The 17,973-nt window shown below is 39.5% G+C and overlaps 2 protein-coding genes across 3 annotated transcripts in view; both read right to left on the reverse strand.

Moving 5' to 3' along the window:
- Nucleotides 1-71: 71 nt before the first annotated feature.
- Nucleotides 72-8,425, reverse strand: LOC121955588 (solute carrier family 22 member 2-like). The gene is made up of 11 exons (XM_042503611.2): nucleotides 7,902-8,425; nucleotides 7,249-7,352; nucleotides 5,564-5,718; nucleotides 5,287-5,455; nucleotides 4,996-5,110; nucleotides 4,300-4,400; nucleotides 3,656-3,870; nucleotides 3,465-3,573; nucleotides 2,720-2,832; nucleotides 1,061-1,160; nucleotides 72-610 (listed from the first exon to the last, which is right to left on the reverse strand). Exons 1-11 carry the CDS (start codon nucleotides 8,301-8,303, stop codon nucleotides 517-519), a joined length of 1,677 nt encoding a protein of 558 aa, XP_042359545.1. The 5' UTR covers nucleotides 8,304-8,425; the 3' UTR covers nucleotides 72-516.
- A 953-nt stretch (nucleotides 8,426-9,378) lies between these two features.
- The window catches only part of igf2r (insulin-like growth factor 2 receptor), a 54,646-nt gene continuing 46,051 nt past the window's right edge, over nucleotides 9,379-17,973 (reverse strand). For both annotated transcript variants that reach the window (XM_042503102.2, XM_042503101.2), the window contains 6 exons: nucleotides 17,716-17,900; nucleotides 15,979-16,165; nucleotides 15,735-15,884; nucleotides 15,551-15,620; nucleotides 14,745-15,005; nucleotides 9,379-14,669 (listed from right to left, as the gene is read on the reverse strand). In XM_042503102.2, the coding sequence (XP_042359036.2) occupies nucleotides 14,514-14,669; nucleotides 14,745-15,005; nucleotides 15,551-15,620; nucleotides 15,735-15,884; nucleotides 15,979-16,165; nucleotides 17,716-17,900 (1,009 nt within the window). In that variant the 3' untranslated portion in view covers nucleotides 9,379-14,513. The remainder of the gene's footprint in view (nucleotides 14,670-14,744; nucleotides 15,006-15,550; nucleotides 15,621-15,734; nucleotides 15,885-15,978; nucleotides 16,166-17,715; nucleotides 17,901-17,973) is intronic.

Consider the following 17,973-nt stretch of genomic DNA (forward strand, 5'->3'; position numbering starts at 1 on the left):
TGCAGCTGACCTGTGTGCCGCTGTTGAAACTGGATTTGCTTCTTGTCAAAGATGAGAGTGGACAGCAAACATTGACAGCAAATGTTTGTTTATTAAATTAACCCCTTGCTTCTGGTCACTTTGCAAAAGTGGCCCCCGGGGCAAAGCAAGAAGAGTATCCCTGTCTTTAAAGTTTACATCTTTACATCAGGGAAAATGTTTAATAAAGGTTTTTTTAAACACTTGAAGCCCAGGTTGTGTTAAAAGGAAACTGTAATAATTTAAGAATGCAATTCTAAAATAATTCTAACTATACAATAACTCTTGTTGATGACACAAATTCAAGCACACACTCTTTACACACACACTCATCTCCACGGCTTAACAAAGGAACTCTACAGCAGTTTAGTCTAAAATTCTTTGTCACAAATAGACATCGAAAACTCATTAGAAAATAAAAATCAAAGAAAGTAAGTTGAAATGTCCACAAGCAACACTGCACACAACATAAATAAATACTGTGGTCACAAAAGGAGATTAAACAGTTGCTGGTTCCTTGTTGCTCGTCACGTTGTTGTTGGGCAGCAGGTTGTCCAGCTGCTGGTTCCTTAGTGCAGCTTTCTCCTTCACTCTGAACACACAAAGACAATGACATGATGTACAGTAAGTACAAAATATAGAGGTGCGATGCTTAATTCATTACTCAGTCAACTAAAAATGAATTGTTAATTTTTAGTCTTATTATGGGTACATTTTTTTAATCACTATTAAAGCAAAATTGAAACAAATAGCTGGTTTCACGTTTACAAATGTGAGGACTTGCTGCTTTAGTCTGACATTTCTCTGTTTTGGACTGCTGTTCAGACAAAACAAGATAACAGACGATGTCATCTTTGGCTGTGGGGAATTATAACAAGCAATGTTCACTGTTTTATCACATTTTGTAGGCAAAAGATTGTTTAATCAAGACAATAACCCTTTGTTTCACATTATTAAGAAATATGAAAAGAATATGACAGCATCATCAGCATAGAATACGAGACTACGAATGTGTCTCAAAGAGAATCTCTCCGATACTCACTTTTCTGGGAACTCAATATCATCAATGGTCTCAGGCAGCGGCACACCTCTGGTCTCAGGAAGCAGGAGCACTAAACCACCGGCCAGGAAGGCCAGAGATCCTGCACGACACAGCACGATATATTCATAACTAACTGAATTTCCATGACACTTTTCCAGCACTACTCCAGCAATCTACTAAGCCTGAATAACAGAGTTAGGTCAATCCCGGCTTTGCTGGTCCGATCTGGTGTATGAGGTTATTTGTTTAATGCAAAGTTAATGTGTTTTTCAGGTGGCGGGAGGAAACATAGCGGAGTTAGTCTTTCAAGAAAACTGTGCCAACATGGCAACATTTTGGATTTGAAGCTGACAAAAGAGCTGTCCTAACTGTCTACAAGCGACAACGCATGCCGTTTTGAGCTGAATTTTGTCGGACGTCCTGTTTCTATTTATTCCTGTTGCTCGCTTTTAAAGCACAGAGAAACAGCTGGTTGATGAAGTTGAAATGAGGAATCATTGACACAATACTTTCTTGATTAATCACAAAACCCTAAATAAGGTCTCAGCTGGCTGGAGGGAGATCGTTAGGGATGTGAAAGTTTCTGGTAAATGACAATCACAAATAACAACCTACTTGCTGTTAGCTATGTGATATGTAATTTCCAGTATATATGACAATATAAAACTTGTGTTTTCTGTTTAAAAAGTAAAGTTAGAAATGCAGGGAGATAGCATGTTGGTTATTCACTCTTCTTATAAGTGGTTTCACCTCCAGTCTGATCTCCAGCAAACAGCTGAGGGCTATGTGGTTTGTTTACACGATGTAACAGTAGCGCATATTATGTATTCTGTGGGGACAGAGAGCTCTGATGTTACTAATGCAATGTGGCAGTTGGACGCTCGTTTGCTGTTCGGTCGGACAAAGTGTCATTATGTTCTACTTGCTGATTTAAATGCGACACCTCAGAAAATTCAGTGTGCTGCTCTGGTCTCTTGTTTGGCTTAATATCCAGTTTTAACATTTTCACAGTTTAGCCCAACCCCACTGAATAACTGGTTCCAAATAGTGAGTATTAGGTAAAAGCAGACTGATGCCCCACTTAGACTAGAATGATCTCTCTAGAGGGTGCGGGGCTCATTTATTTTACCTTAACTGCTCATCGATTTTAAGGTAGTGATATGGATAATGTGAATCAGTTTTTTTGTTTGTTTTTTTCTGTGGGAAAAGCTGCTTGTTTGTGTGACAATGTTTCAGGAAGTACAGTTGGTCAGAAATGTGTTTGGTACATTAGTTAGTATAGTTACTGTGGCAGGTTTTGGAAAAAATATGGCAATCAGAACTTGAACTTGAACAACAAATAGTGCAGGCTAAAATATTAACCAATATTGCCAACATATCAGCATCAGTATCAGCAGCAACAAATGTCAAACAGTCTAAAAGTTGATTTTTAAGTATAAAATGTCCTGCTCAGTATGTATCTAGGTTACAATATTTCAAAAGATTACATTATTGATTTTTAGACCCCAAAGCAGCCATCAAGTTTCATCAAAGTTAAGAGAAGGTAGGTACACGGCATATACATTTAAGCATATGTATCTTTCTTTGTGTATTCTCTCTGGATCAATATTTAAAATCTATCCCATAATTAATGCTCTCACACAATAATGTCAAACCCACCAAAGATGATGAGTGGCAGCTCCAGCCAGATAACAGCCAGTCTGTAGAGCAGGAAGGGAGCTACAATGCCTCCGACATCACAAAGAGTCGAACAAACTGATACTCCCAGGTTCCTACAGGCACAAAAAAGGTTCGTTTAGTGTGTTCAGTAATATTAAGCGTATTTTAACATACAGCACATATTTACTTTTCTTAACACTGTGTCTAGTAGCTCCTATGACAGTCACAAGATGCATTTTTCTTTTTCTTTCTGTTTTGTTGAAAAAACAGACTCATGGTTGAGCCCCTGTGAGGATTTAAAGCGCTTTACATGCAAGAAAACTAAACTCTTCGATGACTGAAAAATAAAAGCTTTTATATTCCAGAACAGTAAAATGTTAAAGTTTGGCTTGAGGATGTCACCCAGGTCCCCATGAAAGCTGCTTAGGCTTGCAGCCAGTTTTTCACAGTGGCCACTCTCACCATTGCAGAAAAAAACAACAACAAAAAAATCCCCAGCAGCCCAAAAAACATTGTCCTATAGCATTTGCTCTGCGTCTTATCCACTGTCTTGTCTGATCACTGCTAGCTCCAAAAATCCAAGAGGGTTATTGCAAAAATGTCCGACTCAAGGCTATGAAACAGGAGTCCAAAAACTAATTAGTGACATCACGGTGGCTGAATCCATTATTTTACACAGTCAACATGACATTTTACAAATTGCAAGTACAAACAACTAAGACCGTGCACAGTTTGTATATTTTACCTGACAAATGTTGGGTAGAGCTCAGTGTTTACAAACACCACCATCTCAAAGGCCATGGTGATGCCGAGTCGACCGACGCACGCCACCACAGTCTTAAACCAGAACATACCTGCAAAGGAAAGAAAGAAATCATAATCTGAAGACATCTGAATGGCTTGTTCTTTATTTCCACCTGCACTCTTAGGACTTACTGTCAGGGATGACGGCCGTGATGAAGCAGGCGGCTCCAGCAACGATGTTGGCGGAGGCGAAGGGAATGCGCCTGCCAAAGCGTTCAATAGTGAAAAGGATGAGGAAGGCAGCAGGGAACTCCACCAGGCCAGAGATGAGGAAGTCGATGTAGACATTTCCTCCGAGGATGCCCAGCCTCATGATCAAACCCTGATAGACGACAGCGCTGGTGAACCTGGAGGAAAGGAGGGAGGATGGTACATGAAGTCTAAGGATGGATGATGATATAAAAAGATTCTTTTATTACAGAACGATATTTTAAAACGAGAAAAAACACCAAAAACACTTGTTAGTGAAGCAACAGCTCTACTGCAGCTGCTTGGAAAAATGTCTAGATAGTAAAAAGAAACATTTAAAATTCCTAAAAGATGATCTTTTAGATCACCAGTTTGTTTGATTTAGGATTTAATATTGTTTGTTAAAGTTCAAAGGGAACCTGATCTTTAAGTTTCCAACAGCGCTTAACTAATAAAGTGTGCTTTCGTTAATAAGATAAGATTTTTTTCCACCGCTATAGTTTTAGATAAGCAAGACTCATGTTTGAAAAACAAACAAAGAAACATATAAATGATCATTTATAACTACAAAAACAAAACATACACACCAGTTGTAGCTGAGAATGAAAGTGTGTTTTCTCATTTTTGGAGTTCTGATCAGGTCCATGAAGGAGGCAGTGCAGGTTTCAGCGTTATCATCAGTCAGCGTCTGCAGGAACAAAAAGACATTATGAGCAATGCTGCCAATGAAAATAATCGACTGTTTTGCTCTTTTTATTACACATCGAACACTTCACCAACCACGTCTGTCAAGCTTTGATTCTGTAATGCATTTACATGGAACTGGTATACATGAAAAATTGCTGTTGATTTTACATTTTTCCAGTATTCAACAGATTTTTTTTAGGGGGGGGATATTTTAAACTAAAGTTTTTCCTCTATTTTACTTATTGGATTGGATATTTTACAGATTTTATTTCATATATTTTGCTGTTTTTTTATACAAATTATATTAACTGTCTTTATCCCACACAGGATCAGTGTCAGTGTTACAGCAGCTCAGGTGCAAAAACGTATGCAGGAAGTTGTAATAAATAATTAGGTATAAAAAGTGAATGGAATCAGGTGAAGTGTCCTACACTACAGAAAGTACAGTTACTGCACTTGTAGCAGCAATAGCAAAGTGCGTTTCTTAACTTTATTTTAACAGATGCATGAGTTACGTCAGCGTATGGCTGGCCCTGGTGAAGTGGACGAGGTATGTTGTCTCATTCTGTGTTTTGTCCTGCAAACCCAGCAGCTACCTCGATGTTCTTGGACAGCGTCATCTTGTTCTCCTTGGCCATGGCCTCAGTGATCTCCACAGCTTTGGACTTTTTATTCTGAGAGAGAAGCCATCTTGGAGACTCTGGGATCATCCTGAAAATACAAAACTTTCATAAAGCAAGGACAACATTGTGGTCTTATACACCTAAATGTCTTGTTTGTAATCAAGGAGCGCTGAGAGAATGTTTTTCAATAATGAAATAAGAATTCTTCTGAATCCCGTCTTCCTGCGTGAATCATAAAATAAAAACTAAATGAGCGTGTCCTACCAGTAGTAGGACAGGAAGACGATGTAGGGGACAGTGATGGCGACCTGCAGCCAGCGCCAGTCGGTGATGTAGTAGGCGAGCAGAGGGAGGATGAGGATACCGACGCTGAAGAACATCTGGTAAATGACTCCCACCGTGCGTCTGTACTCCACCCCCACGATCTCTGTGACTGAGAGGGAAGAAGTAGAACGATGTTCCAGATGTGTTTGTTGTTTCTGTAACTTTACTGGAGTCACAGCAGTGAATGCCAGCTGCAAGGTTAAATGTTTGCTCTTACTCAGCACGTATCCGGCCACCCAGCCTCCTTTCACTCCGAACCCGTAGAGCGTTCTGAAAACCAGTAAAGACGAGTAGTCCGGAGCCACTGCCACCAGGATTCCTGCGATCCCATTCAACAGGTTGGACATCATGAAGCTCATCTTCCTGCCAAACCTGAAGACAGAGACACAAATCAGTGACAGAGTTAATGTCTCAGGCGTTTTGTCATTTTTTTATGTCAAAGAGACTAATGGAAACAACCGGCTCAAATCCTCCACTTAAAGCATGTCCCCACCTTCAATTTACTTTAACTTAAAGTTCTCGTTTTTGCTACTGACAGGCTCAGATTGGTGCAGTTTCTTTCAAAATAATGGGAAAAAGGGCTATGAACAACTTGGTGAGAAATGTGTCAAGAATTGTAATAAGTTAGTAGATTTAGAAAATGGTTTCTTAAAAAAAGCTAGGGAAAAATCTGGGGAAAGACTGTTTATAGTTATCATTTTTATATATCTAAAATTATGTTAAAGAATTCTTATAAATGTTTTAGCACTTTTCCAGGGAATTTCCCTGTTTTTGTTTTGCGTTTTTAAATCTTTCTAATTTTTTTGACTAATTTTCAGGTAATTTTTTGTACTTTTTACAAATGTCTTGCAAATTTTGGGGTCGTTATTTTTTTGTTTTTTATTGCCTTCTTCCAATGTTTCTGAAAGAAATCGAGACATTTTGTGTCAAAGGGTTAGCCAGAAAGAGACTTGAAGTCGATATAGCATCAAACACACCATAAACCATTTAAATAAACACCAATATTAACATCATAACACACACCATTTACTGTCAGCAGAAACAAAATAAAACCGTGTTGGGTCCTTTATCGACTGTTAAAACAATCATCAACTCTGGTTTGGTTGGAAAAAAAAAAAAAATACCCAGTTAGATTTGAAAATGTGCTGGTGCTTAAAGCCCTTCTGTGTGGAGTTTGCATGTTCTCCCCGTGTCTGCGTGGGTTTTCTCCGGGGTCTCCGGCTTCCTCCCACAGTCCAAAGACATGCAGCTCAGGTTAATTGGTGACTCTAAATTGCCCTTAGGCGTGACTGTGAGCGTGTACGGTTGTTCGTCTATATGTGTCGGCCCTGCGATAGTCTGGCAATTGTCCAGGGTGTACCCTGCCTTCCGCCCGATGGCAGCTGGGATTGGCTCCAGCCCCCCCGCGACCCTTACGAGGACAAGCGGTTACAGGAAATGACTGACTGACTGACTGGTGCTTAACAGGTTAAAATGACTTCTTTTATTGAAACTGAGTCTGTTGGGTTTGGCGATGATGATTTCGGGCTGTTTCTGGTAAAACAAAAGGGATCTTACTCTTAAATTAAAGGTCTTGTGGATGTTTTGACTGCATTGTTAGGCACATCTGTGTGACGTGTGAAATGTACTGGTTAAAGTTGAATTACTCTTCTGTTACTTTAAGTTTTTGGTATGTCTCTGTCCATGCATGTGTGTTGTGCCAAAAGCTTCTCTGATCAGACTTAATAAAGCGTAATAAATATATATTTGAGTAAGGACAACTGAAGCTCACCAAGTTCTTTTCGTACAATACAATATATACTACTATCTATATATAGTCATGAGTCATTCTCATTACATTTATTCAGCTATACATCAAGTTTATATTATTTATCAAGTTTACTTCATTGTTCTGAACCTCACCTGTCAGCCAAGTAACCGATGGCGATAGTCCCCACCAGGAAGCCCACGTTGAGAGTGGCCTGGTACATATCCACCAACCACGCATCTGAACACACCAGGTCAAACTGGGACAACACAAAAACAATCAGGGTCAACCAAATCATATATTTCTCTATATTTTTCCCGAAACACTAAAACAAAAAAACTTTCTGAAACTGGCAAAGTTAGAATTTGTGTGCATGTTTGTGTGATCTTTTTTGAGTCTATTTCAACCTCCTTATTCCCTCTACATGGACTTTTGTGATGGAAAAATTAGTTGTTCACCAAGAAACTGTTAAAAGATGCGGTACTCCTTCAAAAGCATAAGTTATCATATTGATATTTCTGGATTTAACAAAAGAGAATCAACATGTTAATTTGTGGATTTTAGAGGTGCTGATGGGTGTGTTTTTTAACCTCAGAGATATCCAGGCTAGCTGTTTTCCCCTACCTCCACTCTTAATGCTTAAATAATTTTCTTCTAGCCTGAGCTTCATTCTCAAAGCACAGTGTGCACAGTGGTGTCAATACTGGATATAAAGTGAATAATCTCATTTAAAAACAAAAAAATATGCACTCACACTGAGACGGCATATTCTTCCTTCCATCATATCACCATGTATTGTCTTTCTCACCTCTGTGACAAAGGACTGTCTTCCCTCGTAGTCGTACTCCCAGCCCTCTTTGCAGCCTGTCCTGGGAGTTTTGCTGAGGTCCAGCTCTTGTGTGTCACAGGAGAGTCCTGTGGAGTTCCAGTTCACCTCGTACTGCTCACAGCTGCTCTGCTGAAGCGCTCCGGAGCTGTTGACCTGCGGCACCGTCAGCCTGCGACTGTCCGCCAGGCTCCAGCCGCACTCCTGCCTCGTCTCCACCACCGCAGAGTCCCGACACCAGTGATCTGGGGTGAAACCCTGGAACACGATACCAACGTAGACACCGGCCCAGGGCATGGACACCATGCACAGCAGGGCGAAGATCCGCTTCTGACTGCGGCCGAACTTCCCTGCCTCTTCAAGAATGTCGTCAAAAGTAGTCATCGCTGCAGACTTATTTTTCTCTCTCAAATCTAACAAAAAACTGCCTAATTCAATCACAGTGTCTGAATGTCTGCGGTCTTCTCAGTGTGAATGCTGAGGCTCTCTCTGAGGAGTGACCACTAACTCATCTGTCCTTTGGGTTTTTAACAGAACAAACAGGAGCAAAGGTCCACCGGCGGACGTGGATGCCTTACGGGCGGCGCAGTGGATCATTAAAAAAAACGTTTGCTATCACTTTTTTAGACGTCAGACTACTGGCACTTTAAACGGACTCACTTGAATGAACCGGCTTCATTAATACACACGCAACCAGCACATGGGCCTGCTTGTGTCTAAATCTCAGCACATGTGCACACAGTCGGTGATGCTGTTAATCAGTCAACATTCAAATGGCGTCTCTGGAGGTCTGTTAGACAGGCAGATGTCAGATCTTGTGGTTAGTTTTTGAAGGCGGGGAGACGCTAAAAGGATCATTAACGTGTCACCATGCGAAGTGACTTGGACATGGTCCATTTTAATACATGGTTTATGAATTACACCCATTTGCTCAAAGTCTGAGCAGTCTTTATGTCCTGAATAATATCTTTCAAAATTCAAATAATTTCGAGAAATTTCATTCAAACATATTCAAGTCAGGACATACATCCACTAGGAGAGGCTCTAGTCGAGTTATTTAAGACAAGTCCAAGTCAGGTCTTATGTTATTGGAGACTAGTCCAATCCAAGTCATTCAAGAGTCATTTAAGGCCAAGTTTAATTTTGTGTCATTGGACAAGTCCATGTCAGGTTTTTAATCCATCAACATGAGCACGAGGCAAATCTCGTGTCCTCCCGGATGAGTCTTTTGAGACGAGTCTAAATCTCAAGTTCATCAAGACAAGTCGAAGTCATGTCTGAGGTCTTTTGAAACAAGTCCAAGTCGGGTCTCAAGTCCTTTGAGATGCATCCAAATCATGCTGCAACTTATTTGAGACAGGTTGAGTCTCAAGTCCATTGAGACACGTCCAAGTCATGCTACAACTTCTTTGTCTTTCAGTTTTCATTCTTAGCCAGGGTACGTGAACCACAGCAGTGATAAACAGCAGATCTTATTTATTCAAATTATGCAATATTTTTTACATCAATGTTTTTTTTAAATAGGAAAACAAGCAAAGAGCTGAAAAACATATCAGACAACATAACTGACACCAACGAAAACAAAACAATGATCTCCAATATTACTGAATCATTCATCACAGAAATTCTTTGTGCTTTTTTTTAGTCATTATATACTCCAAAGCTGCTCGTCCAAATTTAACTCAAAATCAGTTTAACCCAAAACAGTTCCTCGCTCCAGTGTTGACAAAAAAAAGCACAAGAATGTTCATTCATGTCTTCATAGGAATGAGAGGGTCCAGTACAGTACCATGCAGATGAATCACACAAACTTTTGGTTGCTAAATACAGCAGAAAGATTTTATGCAACGATGGAAAAAAACTTCACATACTAGACGGTGACATCTGCTTCTCTGGAATGAGGAGTGCTACGGCATCTCCTCAGGAGAGATGAGTTGATTACAAAGTGCCAAACACAGAAAGATCGATAGCTCAAAGCTTGTTCTAACAGGGTCAGGAAGTGAAAAGCTTTCAGAGCAACAGCTTAGGTCTACGTGCTGAATGAATGATCGGAAAAGTCTGCCAACAACAGGCTCGGTTTTATTTGAACTCTCGCTGGACTTAAAATCATACTTTAATAATAAATATGAATTCTTGACATTTCATTTGAAATTGCACTGATTTTGTTGATCTTTGTGAACCTGCCCTGTGTACTGTGCACTATCATCTCATTTTTTGTGCTCTCAAAGCTGGATTTCACTTTCGAGCGAATCTCTTTATAATTTCAGATCTTAATGATGTGGTTAGTCCTCAAAGACCCTCAAAAAGTAACAGTACGTGATGTGAGATTTTAAAGCCAGATGTGAACAAAGTTTTAGTTTGTCTTGATCTTTCTGATGATTTTACTCAAAAACGGAAAAAAAAACATCCATTTCAGTTTGTTGTCTCAGAGATAATTACAGGATAACAAGTTACTGGATACCCTCGGCAAAGGGCCGGGAACACGAGGATGTTCTCTACTTGTAAATCATTGTGGCACATCACAAACTCATGCTATATAAAATGCTGACGTTTCCAATTTCAGGACTTTTTCCTATCCTTTTCTTTTTTTTGTCTGTGTTTTGGACAAGTGGCATAAAAAACAATCTTATATTCTGAGCTTAAGAAACACCCTGAACAGTGAGCCTTGTTTACTGATTGATTAGTTGTTATGATCATATTTTGGTAATTATTTCTGTGCATAGAATACTGAGAAACCCCAAAAGGGACTCTACCATCATTCCCCTTCATGTTGTACATAATCTCATCAATGTCCATGACATGATAAATATTAATAGTATGTATGAGTGCATTATGTTGTGATTGCAAATAAATACAAAATCTGTCAGTTGATCAATAGGTGCTCTGCCAAGGTTGTACATTCACCAATAATAAGTTTGTAGAGGTTTTATCTGTTGGACTTTCAGTTTCGTCTTTCAATTTGTTTGGCCAGGTGAGAATAAAACCTCAAAAAGTCCCATTCCATATTTACTGATAAAAGTGGATGAATGCAAGTAATGATTATTTTTGATCTTTGATCACTTTCTTGATGAATCAATAAAGTGTCTCTAAAAAAGGTCAAAAAATAAAAGTGGAAAGTGTCCCACAGCCCAAGGAGATGTTTTCAAACTGCTTGTTTCAAGCACCCACACATATTTAAATGACAAACTAATGAAAACAGAGAAAATCTTCATGTTTGAGAAGCTGAAACAATAGAAGTTTTGTTAGATAAGTGACTTAAACAATTAACTGACTGATAATATTTCTTAGAGAAAGGGAATCAAAACTTGGACTGACCTGGTTTTGCAGAAAACAGACCTTTAAGCTAAGCTAACAACCTGATCTGGAGCTTTCATGCACATCTTTACTGACAAATGTCAATCACCAGAACAGTCTGCAAGGGCCTACGGACCGTTTTAGTTTTTATTTTACATGTGCAGTGTGAACGCTCCTGTCATGGCTTGACCATCGAACCAAAATGTGTAAGCACATAAATTGGGAATTTGAGCTTTACATCACAGAAAATTTACTCGTTCAGTGGACGTTAAGCAACAACATTTCTAAAACAGGCTCAAATCTTGCGGTGTAAAAACATCAGGTAAAGCCAATAAGTGAAATCACAGTTTTTAAGGTCAAGAATGAATTTTAATGCTCAAATAGAGTAAATTAACAAAATGTTGAAAACACCATAGCTGAAACTAATAGTGAATTAGTTAACCGATCTGCAGAAAATGTATTTTTAACAAATGTCAAACATTGCGCGTTATCAGCTTCCCCAGACTGAAGATTGGTTCTTAACATCTTCTGGTTCTGAACTGATGCTTAGACAAAAGATATTTGAAGACGCCACCTTGGACTCTGAACCTGTGATGGGCACTTTTCATCATTTTATGACAATGTGTCATCTGGTGGTTCTAAACCAGGGGTCCCCAAAAATGGTTAGTTTTTTTTAGTTTATTTTTACTATTCAGTTCATTATAGGACTGAGTCCAGTGTAGTGAGTGACAATTGTGATCTTTTCCACAGTTGTCTCCTGAACTGCAGTTGAAAACTATAAAATCTTAATCATATCTAAAGATCCAAATCTTTTCAGATGATGACCACTGAAGAAAAATTTAATAAAATGGGTGTCCGAGACCTAATGTGTATTAATTTAACGGTCCTTCACAGGAAAAACGTTGAGAAATACTGGAATAATCTGTAATGAAAATAATTAGTTGCAGCCTTAGAAAACACTTCAAATGTTCTGAACACCAGAGAAGAATTAGAGCACAGACAAATCCACCGTGTTTAGTTAAAGTCTCAGGAACTAGAGTTTGATTTGTTTCGACTTCAACCGGGAGAATGATGCATGTTACCAAAACTATCATAACAGTTCAGCTATTTGTAAGTTTGTAAGTTGTCTGTGTTCTATTTGTGTGAACTAAAAAACACCAACTTCACAGCAACTTCTTTGGCTGGGACCAAAGAAACAAGCCTACACATGGGATGGCACACGAATACTCTGCGTTTATACTGTGCACTCACGTCGCTGTCAGTTTGATCACACTTCTGAAAGAATCACAATCTTTCTGAAAACACTAGTTTGATTATTAAGCAGAAAATACGTTAAATATAAGTCAACTGCCTGCATCACTGACACGCTAATGCTTTTTTTTTCTTTCGTCTTCTCATCGCATGCGTTTGGCCAAAAAGGGCTGATTTCAGCTTTACAAAAACTTGGCTTTTACAGAGTTAAAATTTCACCTTTGATGCGTAACATCCACAATCACAGACCTGAATACCAAAACTGAGCCTTTAATGTACGAGATGGTGCAAGCGGAAACACAAATTCCAAACTTCCATACATTAGTGCCAGCTGTAGAAATATGGCTTTGGCGCGGGGGGGGGGGACTTCAAAAACCAACACAACCTAAACTAACGTCTCACTTTCAACCTCTGTCCTCGTCGACCATCCATTCACACTTAAGGCCATCTCTATTTTCTCACAGATCGGAGATTTGTACAGATAATCAGCACGGACAGCCATTTAAATAATCATAAAAACAAAAATGTGTGAGCAATTCACCAGTGAAGACAACAAACAAACAAAATATTATAGAACAATATTCTCTATGCACAATGTTTCTGATCAAAACAAGACAAACAAATCAATCTGTCGCCGGACATGATTCATCGATGAAAATGCAAAGTAAGTTCATCATCGGGAAGGCATCGCGTTTTCTTTTTCGAGGGGAAAGAAAGAGAAAACATCTGCTATTATAGCAACTGTAAACAGCAAGAAAACACAAACAGGTGTCTTCATTCCCTTTAGAGACGACACAAGCCGACACCTTCACCGCCCACGTCCAGGGAACTGAATCAATTTCCCCTTTTTTTCTTCTTCTTTGATTTTTTTTCTCCCAAAACCTGTTTCACTATAGAGCTACTTAACTGAACATCTCACCACAGTTATTAAACATTAAAATCAAAACCAAAAATCAACTCCAAAGGTAGCTTTTCATCGTGTGCAGTGAGACATGTATTACTCTCAGTTAATCAATGCTACAATAAAGTGCTAAAGCAATGGCACAAGTTTATTTCAAAAACTCTAAAAAAAATATATGTATTAAAAGAAAAGCAAAATGTCATTTAACCCTTTGAATTCTGTGCAAACTGGCTTGATATTTCATCCGAACACATGGAGAGAAGTTAAATTCATGAGTTACAAGAAAATTACCTGAAATTTAGCAAAAAGTATAGAAAAAGAAAAAAAAGAAAAATGGGTAACAAAACATAAATATATAGATAAAATAAACAATAATAATTAAAATAATAATTTTTATAAATTTAGTTTTCTAGAAAAATGTTTCCCTATTTAAAAAAAAAATATTATTAACCTCTAATAATAATCTAATTTCTACCTACATCTCTCTCTCTCTCTCCTTTTTCAAAACTAATTTTCATTTAAATTTCTTGTCACCTTTTCCTATTTTCTTGCAATTTGCGGGACATTGCAGGGGGCTCATTGTCTTTTCTGCCATGTTTTTGAAAAAAAATCAAACCAATTCGCTGAAGTTTCAAAGGTTTAAATGCATGTGAAAGGTGTCTGAATGCAGTGAAAACTGATACTGAGTTACCATAGGGTTCATTTAAATCTTTTTGACTGTCATGCCTCAATGCAGGGGAAACACTTTGAAAAAGATGGGGTTTTTTTTAGCCTCCGGGGTTGATTTTTAGAGTGTGTATTAGATAAATGTGGAAAGACTGAAGTAACTATAGTGAAGCAACTTAATTCATTTCAGAATTATGAAAGAAAATGGAAAAGAAAAAGGAAAAAGAAAGAGGGTGCAGGTTTAGAAACAGCCTGCAGAATACTTTAAATAATCGGCTATCAATAAATAAGATGTGCTAACATCGACAGTCTGTAGACAGTGGACTGGATAGAGTCTGAGACCGAGTAAAGGTGCAGTCCAACAAAAAGAATCCCAAAATAGAGGGAAGGTTTCTGCTTTCAATATGTTGCTGTTACGGAGACATTCACTGAGAAGTTCAGATTGGTTGTGGGGAAAGAGGAGCAGGACGGAGGAAGTGACATCACACCCTGAGGAGGTCCTCGTCACTGTCATCCTCGTCCCGTTTCCTATTGGTTGCTGTGTTGTTACCGTGATTGAGCGAGGAGCGAGGTTTGCTGCTCTTCCTCTTCCTCTCTGACTCGTCCAGGAGGCCGACCAGGTCCTCGTCGCTCTCCTCCTGAAATGAAGGACGTCTGTGAGGTTTCAGGCACCACTTTTAAAACAGATGGACAGATGCTGAGACGATGCTCACCTGGAGGAAGGGGCTGCGATGGGCCGTTACGGATTTGACCACTCGCACCCCCGGGACGCTCAGCACCTCGTCCTCGCTGTCGTCATCCTGCTCGTCCAGCGAGAAAGAGCGCAGGCCGTCCGTGTTCACCGGCTTGGTCGTGATGTGACCGTTGCCGTGGTTACTCTTCCCTTTGTGGGAGGAAGAGGACGTGGGAGGGGCTTCGAGCTCCTCCATTAGCCACTCCATCTCCTCTTCGCCGCCTTCCTCGTCCATATTGACCTGGGGAACGAAAGTTGATACACCCACTGAAGAAAATCTTGCACAACACTTCATCTGTTTGCAGGAATCTTCACTCTAAATTTACTAAAAGGTGAAAATCAAGTGACAACAAAGGCTTTTGTTGAGTATAAAATTGTTCTTATTTCTGTTTGGGGTCTTTAAGAACACGTTAGCGACGTAGCTGCTGATGTGTTTTTGAAGGCAGCTGAGGAGGAAGTGATCAGTGTGGCCGCAAAAAGACGGGTTTAAAATTCTAAAATCGGATAAAAGGACTCGACACAAAGTGGGTGTAAAAAATATATTATGAGCTGGTATAATCAAAATCTTATTCAGAGTACAGCAAGCTTTAAGGGCAATTTATTGTCGTTCTTTTACTTTGTTTAGACAATTGTCTCAATCATGCCCGCATCACATATACAGTTGGGTGGCACGTCTCTCAAAAATCTGTCCAGAGACACAAGAAAGGTCAGTAAATTGTCTGTATTACATAACGACAAGGGTTTGCTGTCACCAGTGAGAAATATTCATTCATTCGATCAACACACCTTTGAATATTTATAGGAGACTTGGTTTCCTCTCCTGCAGCAGCCAGCGACCTTCTGGATCACCAGCTCTCTGTTAGGAAAGAGAGGATGAGCAAAAACAAGACAAACAGGCATTTCTGAAAATTCTTTTACTCTGCAAAAATCCTTCAGCTTCTTTGCATCAGTCACACACTCTTGGTCTCACCTCCTCTCTCTCTTGTGGAGCAGGAGCCCCAGCAGACAGACAGACAGACCCACCATCAGGAGGCTCAGCATCACCCCCATCACCTGCCTCTGCCTGGAGACACCCTGTGCCTCGCTGCCGTTGTCATCATACGACTGTGCGTCAACAGTTCTGCAAGACGGTTAAGAAAGGAAGACTTAAATTTATTCTTTACGTTTGCTGTCGGGTGTAAAAACCACGTTCCAGTGTCACAGCTTTTACTCACGTGAGACCACACACAGCTTTCGTGTGCCACACAAACAGATACTGGCACTCATCCGTCTCCAGCATGAACTCTGGGATGCCGACGCCTGCCGAGGGGTTACAGTGGAACATGATGGTGGACGACACCGTTTTGGTCTTCTCCCGCCCGCACGCCGACTCCGAGGGGACCATCACATCCAGGTTTCCTCCTGTTGGTAAAACAGAGATGTGGTGACATGCTGTTTGTATTTAATGGAGGAGTGGAACTGTGAAGTTCATGCGGTGATAATATGTATCAGCCAGAATCTACTGATTTTTCAAAGCGTGATGACTTTTGTTGGTTGTTTGAAAGTGTCAACAGTAAGCTTGTTGTAAGACTTGGCTCAGTACAGTGTAGCTATTAACTGGCATACTAGCAAAACACTAAACTCCCACACTGTAAGATAACATGTTACATGCATACTAATGCTGACGTGTGTTATAATGCTAAACATGTTTTTGCTAACATAACAAAAAAATATTTTTTTCAGCAGTGACATTTATCAAATTTTTTTCCCAATATACAAATTGATAATGATGCCTGATTGAATACTTAAGAAACCTGATGTTTTAATCATTTCACTTCAGAATATAGTTTATTGCTGTTTAAAGTATAGAATGACATTTAACTGCAAACACGGCTTGGTTTAGAAGAGGCTTGTCAAACTTGTTTTATTTTATTTTTTTACATGCTCGATTTTCAGTATGGGTGTACTTAGAGATGTCCTGAACTCAAATATTTAAGTATAAGTACAGCACACAGCACTAACGATAAGCTAACTGTCGCCCGTAAATCCTCCTGCAATCATGTGAACGAGCTAACTCATGCTGTCAATATGCCTTCCACACGTTTGTTTAACGTTAAAACATGACATATAAATACATGAATCTGTCAATAATTGTTATAACTTACTATTGTACTCATTGTATAAAGGTATGTTATAAATGGCCACCCCACACGTGTAGGTCCAGAATAATGTGCAACTCCATGATTTAACAAAATATGCAGACGGGGACGCTCTGCTCATCTTGCTTTCAGCTCGAGGTCATTGGCCTAAAGTCCCCGCTTTAGAATGTATTTTGTGCTAAAAGAATTTACTGAAGTCCATCTTAATGTAAACATTCAACTTTGCAAACACGCTTTATCTGCCTTAACCAAAAAAAAACAGAAAAACAAAACAGGTTAGCTTGCTTTGTAACTGATTCAAATAATGGTGCGCTCACTGGGATGATAGTTTTTCAGGTGATCAAAAAGATCTTTTGGCTGACCAAAGGCATATTTTGCAGAACATTTTATTCTGCGCTTTGTCGCTTTTGAGATATTAGAGGAAAAAAATCCCAACATATAACATTGACATTGTGTTGCCTTTTGTGTCCTCAGTTCAGGTTCAACAAGTTCACGTTCAGCACTGGAAGCAGCGAGTTACTGCAGTTCGAGTAGCTGAAGATGTCACATTTCTGCAAAAATTGTTCTGTTTGTTCAACGTGTTTGATGTAATGATCACAGCGTCTCACGTTTGTTGCGCTTTAATGAGTAATGCATGTAATGAGAGTGTAATGAGTAATGGCAATGTCTGTCTTTGACATTTGTACTTCTGATCCTCATGCATTCGTTTTTTTACCCACTGTACCCAACTCATACAGAACTTTGACTCCTGAACCAAACTGAACTGCGACTTCTGTGAACTGTTAAACCCTATTAAAGACAGCATTAAATTACCTTTGACGTAGTACCTGGCCCTGCTAGAGGAGCCAATCCTGCGTCTGTAGGGCGCGTTGAGTTTGACCTGACAGATGTTGGCACCGAGACAGGAGGGAAGGGAGTTGTTGGTGATGCCGGACAACTGGATGTGGTAGATGTAGCGATCTCCGTTACGACGGATGTCTCCAGACGCCTGATGGTGGCTGAGAGGAGGAGGGTAAAAAACAAGGTAAACAGACCAGCACAGGTGGAAAATAAAATGAAGAACTTCTTATT

The sequence above is a fragment of the Plectropomus leopardus genome, chromosome 16, assembly GCF_026936395.1.
Source record: "Plectropomus leopardus strain MGB_pleo_1.0 chromosome 16, ASM2693639v1, whole genome shotgun sequence".
Lineage (NCBI taxonomy): Eukaryota > Metazoa > Chordata > Actinopteri > Perciformes > Serranidae > Plectropomus > Plectropomus leopardus.

Excerpts from the sequence above, each read along its gene's own strand:
- LOC121955588 (XM_042503611.2), bottom strand. The coding sequence starts at position 8,303 with ATGACTACTTTTGACGACATTCTTGAAGAGGCAGGGAAGTTCGGCCGC. Across the intron at positions 5,456-5,563 it reads GGTGGCCGGATACGTGCTGA|TCACAGAGATCGTGGGGGTG; the intron begins GTAAGAGCAAAC and ends CTTCCCTCTCAG. Across the intron at positions 611-1,060 it reads GATATTGAGTTCCCAGAAAA|AGTGAAGGAGAAAGCTGCAC; the intron begins GTGAGTATCGGA and ends TTGTGTGTTCAG.